Source organism: Trachypithecus francoisi, unplaced genomic scaffold, assembly GCF_009764315.1.
Source record: "Trachypithecus francoisi isolate TF-2019V2 unplaced genomic scaffold, Tfra_2.0 Contig01579, whole genome shotgun sequence".
Classification (NCBI taxonomy): domain Eukaryota; kingdom Metazoa; phylum Chordata; class Mammalia; order Primates; family Cercopithecidae; genus Trachypithecus; species Trachypithecus francoisi.
In genome coordinates, this window is record NW_022681442.1 from 14116795 (window position 1) to 14135153 (window position 18359).

At 37.3% G+C, this 18359-nt stretch overlaps 1 protein-coding gene across 2 annotated transcripts in view; it reads left to right on the forward strand.

Moving 5' to 3' along the window:
* Positions 1-18359, forward strand: part of PDZD8 (PDZ domain containing 8) — a 106409-nt gene that overhangs the window by 34914 nt on the left and 53136 nt on the right. The window contains exon 2 of one of the 2 annotated variants that reach the window (XM_033181579.1): positions 922-1044. The exons of the other annotated variant lie outside the window; for it this stretch is intronic. Within the exon in view, the coding sequence (XP_033037470.1) occupies positions 922-1044 (123 nt within the window). The remainder of the gene's footprint in view (positions 1-921; positions 1045-18359) is intronic. 2 annotated transcript variants of the gene reach the window in all.

The window sequence follows — 18359 nt, forward strand, 5'->3', positions numbered from 1 at the left end:
TCCTAAGCTTCATTCTTTTCATCTGGCAAGAGGAGCCAATAATATTGCCCTCTTCAGGGTTGTGAGCATTAAATAAGATAATGCGTATATAAAGCACTTAGCATACTGCCTGGCAATTAGTAAACATCTCTGATGAATACCTCTGCTGTGTTAATTGTTAATGTTGCTATTACAGTGATCTTTATCATGTACTAATCACTGTCTATTATAGTCAGCTCTCTGTATTCGTGGGTTCCACATTCATGGGTTCCACATCCATGGATTCAAACAACTGTGGATTGAAAATATTTTTTAAAAATTTCATCTGCACTGAACATGTACAGACTTTTTTCCTTGTCATTATTCTCTGAACAATATAGTCTTAACAACTATTTACATAGCATTTACATTGCATTAGGTATTATAGGTAATCTAGAGATGATTCAAAACATATTGGAGAATGTGCATAATACATATACTGGGCCATTTTATATTAGAGATTTGAGCATCCTTGGATTTTGGTATCCTTGGGAAGTACTGGAACCAATCCCCCATGGATACTAAGGGGACTGTATATTATTTCCATGAAACATGCATTCTGAATTTTGATCTTGTACTGTAGGAACACTTTCCATCTGGTTCACAAACAGTCTCTCTCCTGCCTCACCTAAACTTCATGGCGTACTTGCTGCCTCTAGATTTTTCTTTTCTTTGTTCTCTCTTATCAATGGGAGCATACTAAAAAACCAAGACTTATGGGTGCCATAGCGAAGGCACCATTTGCTGCCAGTTATGGGGGAGTGTGGTAAGCTTTGATTTTGTAGAGCACATGTAGTATTAGGTGTTCATTTTGCTTTGTGTTTTTGTACAGGTGGGTTTTGTTATGCTTTAAACTGTGGTGTTTATTATTCAGACATTTAGACTTATCTTTACTTTTGTCAGGTTTAAGCCGTTTTTTCCATACCAGACCTTGCAAGGATTTGAAGAAGATGAAGAGCATATCCATATACAACAATGGGCACTTACTGAAGGCCGTCTTAAAGTTACATTGTTAGAATGTAGCAGGTATGTTCTTTGTTTTGTCATTACTAAGTTATGGGGAAAACAGTGCAGTGAAAATGTTCCTAAGCAGTATTTGTGTTGTGTGTTCATTTAAATTGTATTATTTGCCTGTAAATTCTTTAACTGTAAATTTAATATCATAAAAGTAGTCCTGGCCGGGCGCGGTGGCTCAAGCCTGTAATCCCAGCACTTTGGGAGGCCGAGACAGGCGGATCATGAGGTCAGGAGATCAAGACCATCCTGGCTAACACGGTGAAACCCTGTCTCTACTAAAAAATACAAAAAACTAGCCAGGCGAGGTGGCGGGCGCCTGTAGTCCCAGCTACTCGGGAGACTGAGGCAGGAGAATGGCGGAAACCCGGAAGGCGGAGCTTGCAGTGAGCTGAGATCCGGCCACTGCACTCCAGCCTGGGCGACAGAGTGAGACTCCGTCTCAAAAAAAAAAAAAAAAGTAGTCCTTTCTAACTTTAACAAATATAAATCATATTTTAGAAAGTGCTTTCATGGAGGGAGGGGCATTTATTCTGTAGTCATTCCAACACTCTTTAGATGCATAATGCTCTATTGGCTTATTTTTAACTTATTCTACCTACTGGGGAGCTGTTCCTATGTTAAAGAGAAAATTACTCAATGATACTTGTTAAAGCACAGTAAAGGAAGTCTTTATTCAGGACCGTCGTGATAAGTATAGCAGCCACTGCAGTGAGATCTTGAAGTGGGTGACAGATTGGGCTCAACTCTGAATACAGCATGGGCAGGTGGAAATTTATAGCCAAGAAGCAATGTGGGATCAGTGGATTGAAACTTACTAAGAGGAAACATCAAGGGTAAAGGGGATTCTGGCTAAACCAACCTAGCAGGATTCTTGCTAAAAAAGTCCAGGGTGATCAGACATCATGGAGGATGGTAAAGGACAATCAAATATAAAGAATAGAGGTTTCTTGCTAAACTGACTTAGCAGAGTTCTTTGCTAAAACTGGACAGATGGACCTAACAGAAGATTCAAAAACCTCAACCAAGTTTGGCCTGGCAAAGAATCTTTGTCACCTAGCAAAACGGTTTTGAGAATTGTTTGTGATCATTGGAAACACTCAGGAAAGCTGCAAAACTAGACTTTGAACCACTGTGGCTTTTTAGCGTTTTAGAACTGGAAGAGATCTCAGAAATAATCTTGCCTACCCTCCTTGTTTTACTTTGCCAGCACCAAAGTTTAAGCTATATTCATATCTTGCTTGAACTACTTACTATACTAGCCTTCATATCTCCTAGTCTGCTGGTCCCCAAAATAACAACCAGCATGATCTTTTCAAAATGCATATCTAATTGTCAGTCTCCTACCTAAAACTCTTTAACCGCTTCCTCATTACTCTTAGGATGTGAACCCAAATCCTCACCATGACACACAGGTTCCTCTTAGCTCTCTAGCTTCAGTCTCACCATCCTCCACCCAGCCCCTCATTCATAGTGCTTCAGCTACATAGGCCTTCCCAAGGCAAGGTGTTGGCAGACTTTTTCTCTAAGGGGCTAGATAGTACATTTGAGGCTGTGATTCACATGGTCTCTGTTGCAACTATACAGCTCTGCCTTGCAGTACAGAAGCAGTCACTGATAATGTGTAAATGAATGAATGTGGCTGTGTGCCAGTAAAACTTTGTATATGAATTTCGTAATTTTCATATGGTATAAAATATTCTTTTGATACTTTTCAACCATTTAAAAACATAAAAACCACTGGTAGCCCACAGGTTATACAAAACAGGCAGTGGACTGAATTTAGACCATGAGCTGTAGTTTGCCATTCTCTACTTAAATATTTTAAAGCACCAAGCCCATTACGTTGACTAGCTGCTGCTTTCTTGGCCCCCTTCTCTGCTCCATGAAGCCAACCTTTCTTGGTTTGGCTCAAAGGCTACCTTAATGTCTCTCCTGATCATTCCAAGTACAAGTATACTATCCTCGGGCTACATTTTTATGACACTTGTTTGTACCACTTACTTGGTACGTATGACTTTTATTTTTATTTCCAACCCATAATACAATTAAGTACTTGAGAACACAGGTTATATTTTATATCTAATATATTTGTATCCTTGGTAATAGGTTAGTTTTGAATATACTAATAATATACTTAATCTTTTTTGTTATTGTTGTTAAGTACAGGGTGACTCAGGATTGTGTATCATTATGTTAGAAAGCCTGGTAGACAAAAAATCCCTTTTTTTAAAAAAGTAAAAAAAAAGGCTAAATATGTTGTCTATTTTGTAAAAGGAACTGCACTGTATAGTAAAATAGATATAATAGGTACTATGCTAGGTATTTAGAAAATGCTAATTCATTTGTTTTAATGTTGCTGGTAAGGTTAGGTATTGATTATATGTCTGTTAGCTTGTAGCTATTTAACCACTAGCTTTGGTGTCAGCTTTGCTCACCACATTTTTGCTTTACCTGCAGTACTGCTCACTTCAAGCGTTGCTACAGGAATCAAAGACTGCATGTAAGGCATTGAAAAAGTATAGCCAGACATTCTTTAGGTCATGTTAAACTGAGATAAATGAAAAGAAAAGCATTAGAATGTGTGAAGTACCTGTAACCAACTTTATTTTAATAAGGAACTGTGTAATAAATCTCTGAAAGGATAAGTGAGGAACCAATAAGAAGTTTTATAGGGTATACAGGGAAGGAACTGGGTTGATGATGATGGACAGGGGTCAAGGTGATAGCCCAACTATTCCCTATAAACTTGTTTATGTTGTTTTACTTATCACCTGGTCAAAAATTAAGGTCCAGTATTTTTAGAGAGTACATAATTAGGCTGAAGGGAAAAACATGGAAAAATAGTTTTTTTAATGTCTGTTCTTAAGTTATATAACTATCGGCTTAGGTTATATAGCCAGCACCTTTCCCCAAGTGATAGATTCATCTCGGGAACAAGTACACTAAAGAGATTTCCTTGCACCATTTTTACAAATCCAAGCATGTAAAAGTTTCTCAGTGTTGTGGTGCTGTGTTATTGTTTACATAGTTTAAGGATTGTTTGTTTATGAAGGAGAGAATAAGTCTCAACTCATTCCTGCTTTTTTGTCTTCGTATTAAGTCCTAACATTCCGTTAAAAACTTACATTATTGTTTTTCTTGTAAACTTTTTTCTTAGTATAAAAACAGAAAACCCTGTTCAGGTAGATTTTAAGTTTATAGGATTCAAACTAAAGAGAACATATTACTGTAACCTAAGCATTTTTATTTCAATTGTTAATCTCATTTGAATATAAATTCAGCTTGTGTGTTTTATTCTAATTCCTGAAGCAAAAAGAAGCGCTAGAGAAAATGAAAGCACACATAACAGTACTTTCTTTTCGGAAAAAGGACCCAAAAAAATGCTTATTACTTCATTTAAAGTGGAATAACATAGACTTTTGAGTTATAGAAAGCACTGAATTCAGTCTAACCATATCATATGCCCTTATGTAGTGTCACTAGGCAAGTTACACATCTGTAAAATGGGCAAGGGAGCTATCTTGCTGGTAATGGTAATCAGAGATAGGTAACTACCCACAGTGCCTACCACATAGGACGCCTACAGTAGATGTAGCTTCTATTATTATGTCTCAAGATAATCATTGCAGTGTCTGTGAAGAAAAAATATTTAAACAACGGCATTTGTTTCTTGCATATTTGTTTGTGAGAATTGGAATTTGAATTTTATTATTTTAAAAAGGTCTTATATTGTAAAGGGAGGTTCTTTCCTAATTATCTGAAATACTGTTTTGCATTTCCCAAGCAATAGCTTGAGGGTGGAAAGGCAGTATTATGTGTAAACATTGGTTTTCACATTTTGCTTTTGTCAAGTATTTTTTAAAAAGCAATCATTCTGAACAATCTTGTGTTTTTTTGAGTTGATGAAAGCTGATTTTTTTAACCACAGATGAATGCAGTGGGTGTTTGTGGTACTGCTATTAGGTGAAATTATTTCACATTAGTATTGCAATCATATTGTTAAGATGATTCTTTGTACATTTATAATTTATAGTCTATCTGATATCTTAAAGGATAGAAGATACTTGAGGTATTTTGCAAAGAAAACATGTAACCATGTGTATTTAAGCAGAAGATATATTAGATCAAAAACATGGAAAAGAGATCAATTTTCTGGCAGCTAAGGCGAGAAAGGAAACTTGATGGATTAGTTAGATCTTTCTTTTCTTTTTTTTTTTTTTTTTTTTTTTGAGATGGAGTCTCACTGTAGCCCAGGCTGGAGTGCAGTGGCACAGTCTTGGCTCACTGCAAGCTCCGCCTCCTGGGTTCATGCCGTTCTTCTGCCTCAGCCTCCCAAGTAGCTGGGACTACAGGCGCCCGCCACCATGCCTGGCTAATTCTTTGTATTTTTAGTAGAGAAGGGGTTTCACCGTGTTAGCCAGGATGGCCTCAATCTCCTGACCTCGTGATCCGCCCACTTCGGCCTCTGAAAGTGCTGGGATTACAGGCGTGAGCCACCGCCCCTGGCCAGATCTTACTTTCATTTCTTAAACAATTGATTTGTTTTAAAAACTTAAAAGTTTACAAAATATACGTATTTTGAAAATATGCATACATTGTAAAATGGCTAAATCAAGCTAATTAACGTATGCATCACCTCACATACACTTAGGTCTTATTTTCTGATAAACTGTGCATGTTCTTTAGGAGAAAAATTCTGACTCCAAATTCTAAGAGGGATTTTTCACGGATCTTTATGTAAAAGACATTGAATAATGTAGTGAATACTTTTTTGGGAGCTAATATTATCAACCAGTTACAATTTAAAAAAACAAATAAGATTATAGTCAGTGAAGGCAAGGGCTATAAAATTTTGTTGTATGTGAGAGTACTATACTCCAAAGCAGTACATTTAGTCTAGCTTGTACTTATTATAAGTAGAAGGAGATTCTAATTAAGGTTATTTCTTTACTGAGTTACACTCATGCTGTTGTAAAGCCTATATTTTCTCAACAGCTTCTAGGGTGTTTTGTCTCACTGGATTTCAAAATTACATCTTTTTTTTTTTTAATTTTAAATGTTAAATATAACACAAATACAGAAAACCACAGCAGTTGACATTCTATTCTGTTACCAAGAGTCTTCCCTTATTCTTAGTTTATTGTCACCTTCTCAATGGTTATAATTCTTTACTGTCCTTAATTATTTTGGTGTCTAAATTGTCTCAGATTTGGCCAATAGGAACCCCCTCAAGATGGATCCTGTGTGTGATGTGACCCCATCTTTTTTTTTTCTTTTTCTTGAGACTTCATTATTTTCTGATTTAACAAGCTGTTCTGCATTTATCTTCTGTCTTCTCTGGCACGGTCCCAGAACCAACTATTTTTCCAAAGAACCCCAATTCTTTTTATTTTTAGCTTTTTAGCTGAGACTACAGGCATGTACCACCATGACTAGCTGCCTAGTTCATTTTAGTAAAGGATGGTATTATTAATAGAAACCAAGATCTGAATGTTGGGTGTGTTTATTGCTACTTTATATATTCATAGACCTCTTCAGAGGACAGTTAGGAAATACATTCATGTATCAGTACTTATACATGCATACACACAAGTAATTTAGAAGTCATGAGTTCACCCAATACAGGTTGAGCAATCTTGATCTGAAAAATTTGAACTCCAAAATGCTCCAGAATCTGAGTGTTTTTCAGTGCTGATGTGATGCCACAAGTGGAAAATACACAGCTGACACCTTTGCTTTCTGATGGTTCACTGTACACAAACTTGGTTTCATGTGGGAAACAATATTTTTGTATAAAATTACCTTCAGGCTATAAAGTGTATATGAAACAAGTTAATTTTGTGTTTAGACTTGGGTCTCATCTTCAAGATATCTCATTAAATATAAGCAAATATTCCAAAATCTGAAACACTCCTGGATAAAGGAGTGTTTATCCTTTAGCATTTTGGATAAAGAATGCTCAAACCTGTACCTCCAATTCTAGTTCATCCTTATGGAATTATTCCTTGCTTTGGTTCTTCCCCCAATTCTTACTTCATGGCACTCAGCAACATCAGCACTTTTATTCATTTGCTCAATCCTATAATAATCTTATTAGTTTCAGAATTGCGTTGTTCATACAAGTACAAAAAACATACTACAAGGAGTTCAGGATTCCTTTGTAATTCTCCCTGACGCTGCCCAAGATTGAGGGAATGTGAGGTCAAGTACTGTGTTCTTAAATTATTTAGATTTCGTTTTTCCTTTTTGGTGTGATTATGGTGTTCATTTAAAATATAGTTGGGTTTATTTGTTTCAGATTTAGTCTCCCCCCACTCCTACTTTTCTTCATCCTTCCTGATTTTTGCTTTTAAATATGTAGAGTATTAACATGCTTCTCCAAACCCAGAACTATACAAAAAGATAATACAGATGGTATATAGGTTATTAAACCATCAGTGGTGTTATTTTTGCCTTAAACTGTTACCTGTCCTTTAAAGAAATTAAAAGAAAAACAAATTTTGGTAGTGGTGGGTTGTTTTTACATTTACTGTATATTTACCATTTCTGTTGCCCTTTATTTCTTCTTTTGTATCAAAATTGTCATCTGGCATTCCTTCCCTTTACCCTGCAGAACTTCCTTTAGCACTTCTTGTTATGTAGGTCTGCTGGCTACAAATTGTCTCATTTTTTGCTTACCTGGAAATTTACTTTCCTTTCATCTGTTCCTTCAGCACTTTGGCTATGTCAATCCCATATTCTGATGAGCAACTTGTTTTATTCTTCCTCCATATGTAACATGTTGTTTTTCTCTGGCTGCTTTCCAACGTTTTACTTTATGTTTGGCTATCAGCACTTGGACCATGTCTAGGGGAGCTTTCTTTGTGTTTTTTCCTGCTTCCATTTCAGTTAGCTTCTTGGACATACAAATTAGTGTTTGCAACCAAATTTGGGGGCTTGGGCTATTCTTATTTTTTCATTTGTTTTGGCCTTTTTTTCCACCTCTCTTATTCTAGATTACATGTTATGTTGGGCTGTTTCATTTTCCCATAGGTCCCCTGAGGTTTGGTTTGTTTGCTTGTTTATTTGTTTCTTTAAATTCTTTTTCTCTGTATACTTTGGATTGAGTAATTCACGTGATCTAATTTCAAGTTCACTGAGTCTTCTATCTCCAGTTTTCTGTTGAGCTCATCTAGTGAATTTTTAATCTTATTCATTATACTTTTTGGCTCTAGAATTTCTGTTTTGTATGGTTCTCATTTCTATGTTGATATTTCCTATCTGTTCACTCATTATGTTTTCCTTTAATTCTTTGAACAAATGTTCTGTCAGTTTTTATATATATGTATAATTGCTGCATTGCAGCCTCGATCTGTTAAATTCTAACATCTGAGCACATCAGGAGTCTGTTTTGTTTTGTTTTGAGACAGGGTCTTCCTTTGTCACCCAGGCTGGAGTGCAGTTACATGATCATGCCTCACCACAGCCTTGACCTCCTGGGCTCAAGCGATCCTCCTGCCTCAGCCTCCCAAGTAGCTGGGACCACAGGCATGTGCCACCAACACCTGGCTAATTTTTTGTATTTTTAGTAGAGAAAGGGTTTCATCCTGTTGCTTAGGCTAGTCACAAATTCCTGGGTTGAAGCAGCCCACCCGCCTCAACCTCCCAAAGTGTTGGGATTACAGGCATGAAACCCTGTGCCCTGCCTGCAGCTGCAGTTTTTTGATAATTGAAATATTAAACTCAAAGCAGGCTTCTGTCTACATTTGGAAGGTTTTCATTGTCTTTAAATGTGATTTAAAAAATTTTTTTATCCAGTTTTTATAATTACAATCTGTGGAAGAATTTGAGTGACTACTTCACTACTGTTAAAATGTTGGCCACCTCATTTTGTTGTACATGTTGTTGAATTTTGCTTTTGTTTTCCTCATTGCTTTTTGTCCTTTTATGGGGGGGTTTTGGGGAGACTTAGAACGGTGCCACCACTCTTGACATCATTCTAGAACCCAAAATACATAGTTTTACATTGATCTTTTAAGGCAAAGAAAATCATTTAATTGTGTGATTAAATTCTTTTTTAGTGTTGTCACCTGGTCTTGATTAACATATTAGGTGTGAAGCATTTTCAAGGTAGAAGTTTGACAGAAGAGAGAAATAGGGAATTAATCCTTTAAATAGCATTATGTTCATATTTTAAAGTGAAATGTTTAGTTCTCTAGGGAAGGCTGTTAATATTATGAACTTTGAAATTCATTTACAAGAGGAGCTGTTTTAGGAGTTATAACTTCAAAATATTTCCAGTTTGCATTTTCTGTGAATCCCGTTTATTTTAGCATTGAGTTTGATTAAATTTATTTTGTTATTTTGGCTTGAGTATAACTTTAAAAAAATCCATCTGAAGCAAATAAGGCTAAATAATAATATTTGCTTTTCTCCTGAGTAGTTAGTATGTGGGTGCTTCTTTTATTACCTGCCTTTATTTTAATGTTTTGACATTTTTTTAAGGAAAAATAGCTAAATCTGAAGATATTTGGGGCATGGCTCTACAAATAATTGTATTATTAGTTGTACTTATTTATTATCTGCAATATGTAGGTACGTTACTGCATTTATTATTTCCAGCTCTCAGAGCATCTTTACAAGATTAGTGTTATTATATCCATTTTATGGATGAACTGAGATCCACAAGTTACTTGCTCAGTACCACTGGAATTTGAATCTAGTTTTGTCTAACTCCAGAGTTCCTCAGTTTTTCTGTTATCTTATTCTGCCTCCATATCCTTTTTTTTTTTTGAGACAGAGTCCGCCCTGCTGCCCAGGCTGGAGTGCAATGGTGCAATCTCCGCCCACCACAACCTCTGCCTCCCGAGTTCAAGTGATTCCCCTGCCTCAGCTTCTCAAATAGCTGGGATTACAGGCACCGGCCACCACACCCACCTAATTTTTGTATTTTTAGTAGAGACGAGGGTTTCATCTTGTTGGCCAGGCTGGTCTCAAACTCCTGACCTCAAGTGATCTGCCTGTGTTGGCCCCACAAAGTGCTGGGATTACAGGCGTGAGCCACCACACCTGGCCCATATCCTTTTTCAAAAAAACCTTACAGAGGCCAGGCGCGGTGATTCACGCCTGTAATCCCAGCACTTTGGGAGGCCGAGGTGGGCAGATCACCTGATGTCGGGAGTTGAGACCAGCCTGATCAACATGGAGAAACCCGGTCTCTACTAAAAATACAAAACTGAGCCGGGCGTGGTGGCGCATGCCTGTAATTCCAGTTAATCGGGAGGCTGAGGCGGGATAATCACTTGAACCCAGAAGGCGGAGGTTGCCGTGAGCCAAGATGGCGCCATTGCACTCCAGCCTGGGCAACAAGAGTAGAACTCCGTCTCAAAAAAAAAAAACTTACAGAATAAAAACTATTTTGGTTCTGAAAACTTTTATGTTAGAAGTGTCGGTTTTGGAAATTTTCAACATTTTTTAGGGGAGCACATTATTTTTAAAATAAATTACCTTTTCAGAAAGATCCAGGGATGCAGAGTGCATATAATGAAGTATTTTTTAGTTGAAGGTTGAAGTTCTGTTTTGTTTTGTTTTTTTTTTTCTTGGAGGTAGCGATAAGAGGAAATTAGCTCAAGCATAAGACATTTAAATTTGTATAAAGGAAAAGTTGCACTCAAAATGAATGCTTTTGAAAATCAGAAGGAATTACTTGGAATTGTTGCTGAATATTATTCCTCCAAGTCTTTTTTTTTATTTTTTATTTTTATTATTATACTTTTAAGTTCTAGGGTACATGTGTACAACGTGCAGGTTTGTTACATATGTATACCTGTGCCATGTTGGTGTGCTGCACCCATCAACTCGTCAGCACCCATCAACTCGTCATTTACATCAGGTATAACTCCCAATGCCATCCCTCCCCTCTCCCCCCTCCCCATAATAGGTCCTGGTGTGTGATGTTCCCCTTCCCGAGTCCAAGTGATCTCATTGTTCAGTTCCCACCTGTGAGTGAGAACATGCGGTGTTTGGTTTTCTGTTCTTGGGATAGTTTGCTGAGAATGATGGTTTCCAGCTGCATCCATGTCCCTACAAAGGACACAAACTCATCTTTTTTTATAGCTGCATAGTATTCCATGGTGTATATGTGCCACATTTTCTTAATCCAGTCTGTCACTGATGGACATTTGGGCTGATTCCAAGTTTTTGCTATTGTGAATAACGTGTGCATGTGTCTTTATAGCAGCATGATTTATAATCCTTTGGGTATATACCCAGTAATGGGATGGCTGGGTCATATGGTATTTCTAATTCTAGATCCTTGAGGAATCGCCATATTGTTTTCCACAATGATTGAACTAGTTTACAGTCCCACCAACATTGTAAAAGTGTTCCTGTTTCTCCACATCCTCTCCAGCACCTGTTGTTTCCTGACTTTTTAATGATTGCCATTCTAACTGGTGTGAGATGGTATCTCATTGTGGTTTTGATTTGCATTTCTCTGATGGCCAGTGATGACGAGCATTTTTTCATGTGTCTGTTGGCTGTATGCATGTCTTCTTTTGAGAAATGTCTGTTCATATCCTTTGCCCACTTTTTGATGGGGTGGGTTGTTTGTTTCTTGTAAATTTGTTTGAGTTCTTTGTAGGTTCTGGATATTAGCCCTTTGTCAGATGAGTAGATTGCAAAAATTTTCTCCTATTCTGTAGGTTGCCTGTTCACTCTGATGGTAGTTTCTTTTGCTGTGCAGAAGCTCTTTAGTTTAATTAGATCCCATTTGTCAACTCTGGCTTTTGTTGCCATTGCTTTTGGTGTTTTAGACATGAAGTCCTTGCCCATGCCTATGTCCTAAATGGTATTACCTAGGTTTTCTTCTAGGGTTTTTATGGTATTAGGTCTAACATTTAAGTCTCTAATCCATCTTGAATTAGTTTTTGTATAAGGAGTAAGGAAAGGATCCAGTTTCAGCTTTCTACTTATGGCTAGCCAGTTTTCCCAGCACCATTTATTTCCTCCAAGTCTTTAAAGCTATGTAAGTCTATGTAAATTTAGACATAACTCTACCAGATGAACCAGGTTCCTGTAAAAATTTTGAGACTATGTTTGCATTTATTAATTACTTGACATCCTGTATGCAGTTAAATAAAAGTTGAGTGATGTTTTCCGTTAGTTTTTATAAATTTCTCTTAGATATAAAGAATCTTCCATATAATTAGGTTGCTTTTAACTAGATGCAGACTTTTTTCAAAAGATTCCGAATTTGGAATTTCTCCCTCCTATGTTTATGTAGGTTCTCTTTTCTTCCCCATATCCTTTTCTCTAAGGTCGTGATGCTGGAAAATAGCCTGTTTCTTTTGTAATTGTATACATCCAGTACTGTTTCATATTACCAGATATAGTGCCTTAATTCTTCTGATGTCTGAATTGTAAAATAATGTAAGAAAACTAAGGACGAATACAGCTGACATAACACCAGTGCTCTTTTTTAAAATGCCGTACTCCAAAATGTTTTAAATGCTGTATTGGTATGCTACACACTCCTATAATACCTTCAGTAAAAATGAACTGTGGTCAGAAAATAATTTAAAAGAGGATTGTGTCTTTGATAATCGGTGCTTTTAATGTATTTTATTTGCAGGTAGCATTTATGATTTTAACCAAAAAATAGCTGCCTTTATTTTCTCTTTCTGTCAAAATTTTTTCAACTCATTTGTCTCAACTTATATAATCCAGACTTTTCATTTATTAGCTATGTAATGTCTGACATGTTACTCAACCTCTCTGTGTTCAGTTTTCTAATGTGTAAATTAGGGATAATATTACCTATTTCCTTGAGTAATTGTGAAAATTAAATGAAGTAATAAATGTAAAGCTCTTAGAATTGTCCCTACAGTAAATGTTAGCTGCTTTAACTATTACTGCTGCTACCACCACCACTACTGCTTCCGCCACACTACCACTAGTCATTCCAACATCAACACTGAATGCATTTTGTCTAAGTACTATGATGAATACAAAAAATCTGGAGCTCAGTGTCTGCCCTCTAGAAACTTAAAATGTACTTAGGACTAACAGACAAAAACAAATGCATAAATAAGTCAACTATATGAGGCTGTCTAATTTGAATTGAGGCTTAAGTGATAGGTAGTATAGAAACTTAGTGCAAGGAAGAAGTATTTTTGAATTGAGACTACCGTGGAAAACTTCATGGATAAGATACAGGAAGATAGATGGATTGTAGATTTTAGGTAATTGGAAAAAGAGCCGTAAGATGAAAGAGAATTAAAATTGTAAGGTATTATCCACGTCTTGTCTGAATGAAGTATAGATGTCTCAGGACCAAATTTGCTGGCAAAAGAAGTTACAATGGTGATCCTTTAATCAGAGAAAAGTTATTGAAGGTGATATTAAGAAAAATCTGCATATTTATGGAGTAGATTGTATATATAGAGATTGAAGCCCCAGAGACAAATTTCAGAGGTGTTGTGGGTTAAAGGTGAGGAGGTAAATGCCTCATAGATACGTGTTAATAGGAACAGGAAGGAAGGGACACATGGGATAAGTAGGACAGGGTTTAGTGAGTGACTGAATATATGATTGAGTTAATAGGCAGGGGAGGCAAAGGAACTGAAGGATCTGAGTGTAGGAGGGTTATGTATCCATTGACATTGATTTGCTCAGCAAGTACTGATTATTTTCTGCATGTTGTAGGATAGAAAGAACAAGACACAGTTGCCTTCAAGGACTGGAGGGGAAAACAGAGGTACTCATTTCAAAAGCAGATGAATTTGATTTTACATATCTTAAGTAGTAAGGCGTGGTTAGATTTCCCTGTAGGAGTGTTCTGCAAACTCTTGGGGTTTTAGAGGTAGCAGGGGGAAAATGAAGACTGTAGATTAGATTTGGAAGTCGTGAAATTTGAGGAAAATTGAGTTCTGCATGAGGATGTTTCTGAGGAGGGTGGGGAATATAGAGAGGAGGTGAGCAGGTATAAAAGGTCAACGAAGCCTGACTCTTTTAACAACAGGTGAAGTGGTATTTGATCCCCTTCAGGTGCAGGGTTTTCCTTTCAAATTTAGTTTAGTCACCAAAGGGGAAAAAAAAAGAAAAAACAGGTTTTTCCCTCCCTCCCTCCCTCCCTCCCTTCTTTCGTTCCTTCCTTCCCTCCCTCCCTCTTCCTTTCTTGAGATAGGGTCTCATTCTGTCACCCAGACTGGAGTGCAATGTCTTGGTCTTGCCTCACTGCAACCTCCACCTGCCAGGCTCAAGCAATCCTCCCACCTCAGCCTCCCGAGTAGCTGGGACTACAGGCATACACCACCATGCCCAACTCCTTTTTATATTTTTTGTGGAGACGGAGTTTTGCCATGTTGCCCAGGCTAGTCTTGAATTCCTGGCCTCAAGGTATTCACTTACTTTGGCCTCCTAAAGTGCTGGGATTCCAGGCACGAGCCACCACGCCCCACCATTTTGTACTTTTCTTTGTAGAAATGACTTTCTTATAGCAGGAGCATTGGGAATTACTTTCCTTTTCTCAGTGGTTTGATCTTTAATCCATTTATACCTAGTCTTCCATTATTGGAACTCTAAGCTTGTGGGAGTTATTTATATCCTACTGCTCAACATCATCACCAAGGTCTGATTTTTCACAAAAAAATTTTGCAGCCTCCGGTATAAATGGGTTAATCACGTAAACAATCTTAACATGTTTCTAGGTGGTGTTTGTATTTGTGCTTACTGGAAGGTTTCAGCATACCTTTGCCTTTAAAAGAATACTTTGAACTTGGTAAGAAATTTCACAGAGGTAATAGCTGTTTCAGGAGATAGAAGGCAATTTAGAGGAGATAAAAGGCAATTTCTTTTGCTTTTTTGTTTAGTAGTACTGACTTCCCTTTGGAAGTAGTAATAGTAGACATTTATACTCATTTCTTGCTTATTTAACACATGTTGATTGTTTATATTTATGCAAAATATTTATTAGCCAGTGATTGTTACTACTTGCTTCTGGTCATTATATAATTTGAATGGAAAGCCTGTCTTTGTTTAAGGTTGAACTGTAAGAAATGTGAAATGAAAATTGACCCTTTTGTTTAAATGTAGAGATTATAGTTCATCTTAAGCTAAAGCAAATGTCTTCTATATTCATCTAACTGGCTGGTACTCACGTTTCCAGTGGAAACTCCTTTCTGGCATTTCTTCAGAAATTTCCATGTTTTTCAGATATCAAGAGGAGATATCAGTCAAGGCCTGGTGCTGTGGCCCACCCTATAATCCCAACACTTTGGGAGGCTGAGGAGGGAGGATTATATTTAATTATAGATCTAATTGGCTTTTATTCATGATTCATGAATTAAGATAGCTTCTGTTCTGCAAATAGAATGAAAACTCCCACTGGGCAATGGCAAAACTGTGGGTTTGGTAAGGTAGAAACAAGGAAACAGAACAATAGGAAAAAAAAAAAGACTGATTGGTTAACATAAGTTACTTTTTGGTAAAGAGAGTTTGATGCAACATAGTGAGACCTTCTCTCTACAAAAACATAGAAAAAAAAAATTAACTGGGCATGGTGGCTTGTGCCTGTAGTCCCAGTTATTGCAGAGACTGAGGTGAGAGGATTGCTTAATCCTGGGAAGTCAAGGTGGCAGTGAGCCGTGATCACACTGCTGCGCTCTAGCCTGGGCAGCAGAGCAAGACCCTGTGTCTAAAAAAAAAAAAGAATGATCTTAAAAAATCAGGAAAATGCCGGGGGGGGGGGAATATTGTAATTCTTCTGAGAATTAAAGCTTGACAGTCAACATAGAAACACTGCTGGTTGAAGGAATTCATTGATGTCAGGTCAAAAGCAGGCACTGGAAGCACTGACATAGGGAATTAGGTCCCAGAAACCAAATCTGGAACTTGTAGGAGAGAAACAATCACATTCTGAACAGTTAATCTTGAGTATAACTTTGGTAATGGGAGTCATTCTTGCAAACAAAATAATTAAGTTTGTGCACATATTATACTTTATATTAATCCTAAGAAATAATCCTTTTTTTTTATTCCCAAGAAATAAGTTTTGGAGCAAAACAAATCCTTAAATTGGCAGATTTGACAGATGCTTCTCTGTAGTGAAGCTAACCTTTGTAGGAGACACTCTGATTGTACTAGAGTGATAATAATGTTTGTTGGTGTTTTCCAGTATTTGAATATCCTCTTAAAGCTACAGCTCTTTATATATACTTCAACAGAAGAAATGTAAAGAGAAGATGTGAATGTTGCGTAATTCTGTGATGGAATAAAAAAGTAATCTAAAAATCAGAATTAGTAAAAGCCATATCCATTTCAAAGGTAAAACCAAATTCAGAAAAATTGGACAAAATATTTTCATGGAAAAAAGTAAACATACGTGAAGCAACGTGTACCCTAACACCTGTCAAAAGACAATTATAAACATTTAATTATAGATCGAATTGGCTTTTATTCATGTTTCATGCATCAGGACAGCCTCTGTTCTGCAAATAGAATGAAAACTCCCACTGGACAATGGCAGAAAGAACAGTAGGTTTGGTAAGGTGGAAGCAAGGAAACAGAACAATAGAAAAAAAACCTGATTGGTTAACATAAGTTGCTTCTTGGTAAAGGTTAAAGCACAGGGGACTGACTTATGCTAACTCAGGTAGACTGGAATCACCTATTTTCAGGAAAAACTAGTCTGTTTGGAATCTATTTGCTTATATGACATTTAGCATTAAAATGACTCTATTTTGGTTTGGTCTGTTTTGTTAGGGCCTAATGCAGGAGCTTAGTCCAAAACACTGGCCTCCCATAATTTTTGTTTAACAATTCCCCTCATTTGGTCACACTCTCACCTAGGTGAGATCCTTTAGTACCCCTAGGTGAGAGTCTGACCAAAACTTAGGGCATTAGTGCTACTTGAAGTTTCTATCATTCTGCATTGCCAGTTTCAACATGCCATTCATAGATTACAGTGTCCTCATGGTCACTCATTTCTTTGAATTTTTGTTGTTCCAGCCAAGAGAGAGCATTTGATGTTTGACGGATGGCTGCATATAAACATTCAAAGCATTTGAGAGAATACAGTGCATAGGGAGACTACTACTATCAGAAGAATAGTATGCAGAGTTTGGAGTATGTTCCCTAACCAAGGTCCCCATGAACCAAACCAATCAAATCAGATGGATCAAAGAATGAGCTATATTAGAAGTCTACCCATTTTAACCAAGTCGCCTTTTGTTAATTTTTTGTACCTCAATCTTTATAATACCAGATGTATTTATCTGTGCGTAACAAGAAGTGTCTGCAACTGCACAGATTCCTCCTTGTTCAGCTAGTAGGTAGAAATTCTATTATCCAGCTTTCTATGACTGTGCTAATTTAAAACAAAGAGTGAGAACAAGTGGTTCTAGAAGTCTAACTCTATGCAAGGGACCGCTAGTTCAATTTGAACAAGCAGTTGTATTAGAGATGTTGCTAAAGGTAACCACTAGGTATATTAATGGATCTCTTAGGTCATATAAAGATTTGGGTTTGACATAACAGATCCAGCACTTCATCAAGTTACCCACAGAAGCTGTTTGATTGTGGAATTTTGATTACAGCATTATCCTGCACCAAGTAAAAGAAGAAAGCTTAAGCAAGGCATTAAGAGAGGTAAGAGTCTCATTATGATAAGGAGGCTTGTTCCGAAGTCTTGGGAAAAGCTGTCCACAGCACAAAACTATCAACTTCTTGTCCTGGTTCACTGTTGTAACGTCTCTGGTTATGGCATAGGATGATTTGCTGAACTCTGTGTGGCCCACACATTAGGTATGAAACTTGTCTCTTGAAATTTATATTGATTTGTCTAGCTTCACCATATAGGGATTAAAGAACAGAGCAGTTACTATTCTTAGTTGGAGAGTTGTATGGAGCCAAATATTGGAGGTTTATTAGTCCGTTCTCATGCTGCTATAAAGAAATACCCAAGACTGGGTAATTTATAAAGAAAAGAGGTTTAATTGACTGACAGTTCTGCATGGCTGGGGAGGCCTCAGGATACTTACAATCATGGCGGAAGGGGAAGAAGAAGCAGGCACCTTCTTCACAAGGTGACAGGAGAGAGATTGAGTGCGAGCAGGGGAAATGCCAGACACTTATAAAACCATCACATCTCGTGAGTCTCACTCATTATCACAAGAACAGCATGAAGGAAACCATCCCCACGATCCAATTACCTTCACCTGGTCCCACCCTGGACACATAGGGATTATAGGGATTACAGGTCAAGGTGAGATTTGGGTGGGGAGACAGAGCCAAACCATATCAGGAGGAAACGAGAAGAATCCAGGATCTAGTTCAGTCTATAGGAA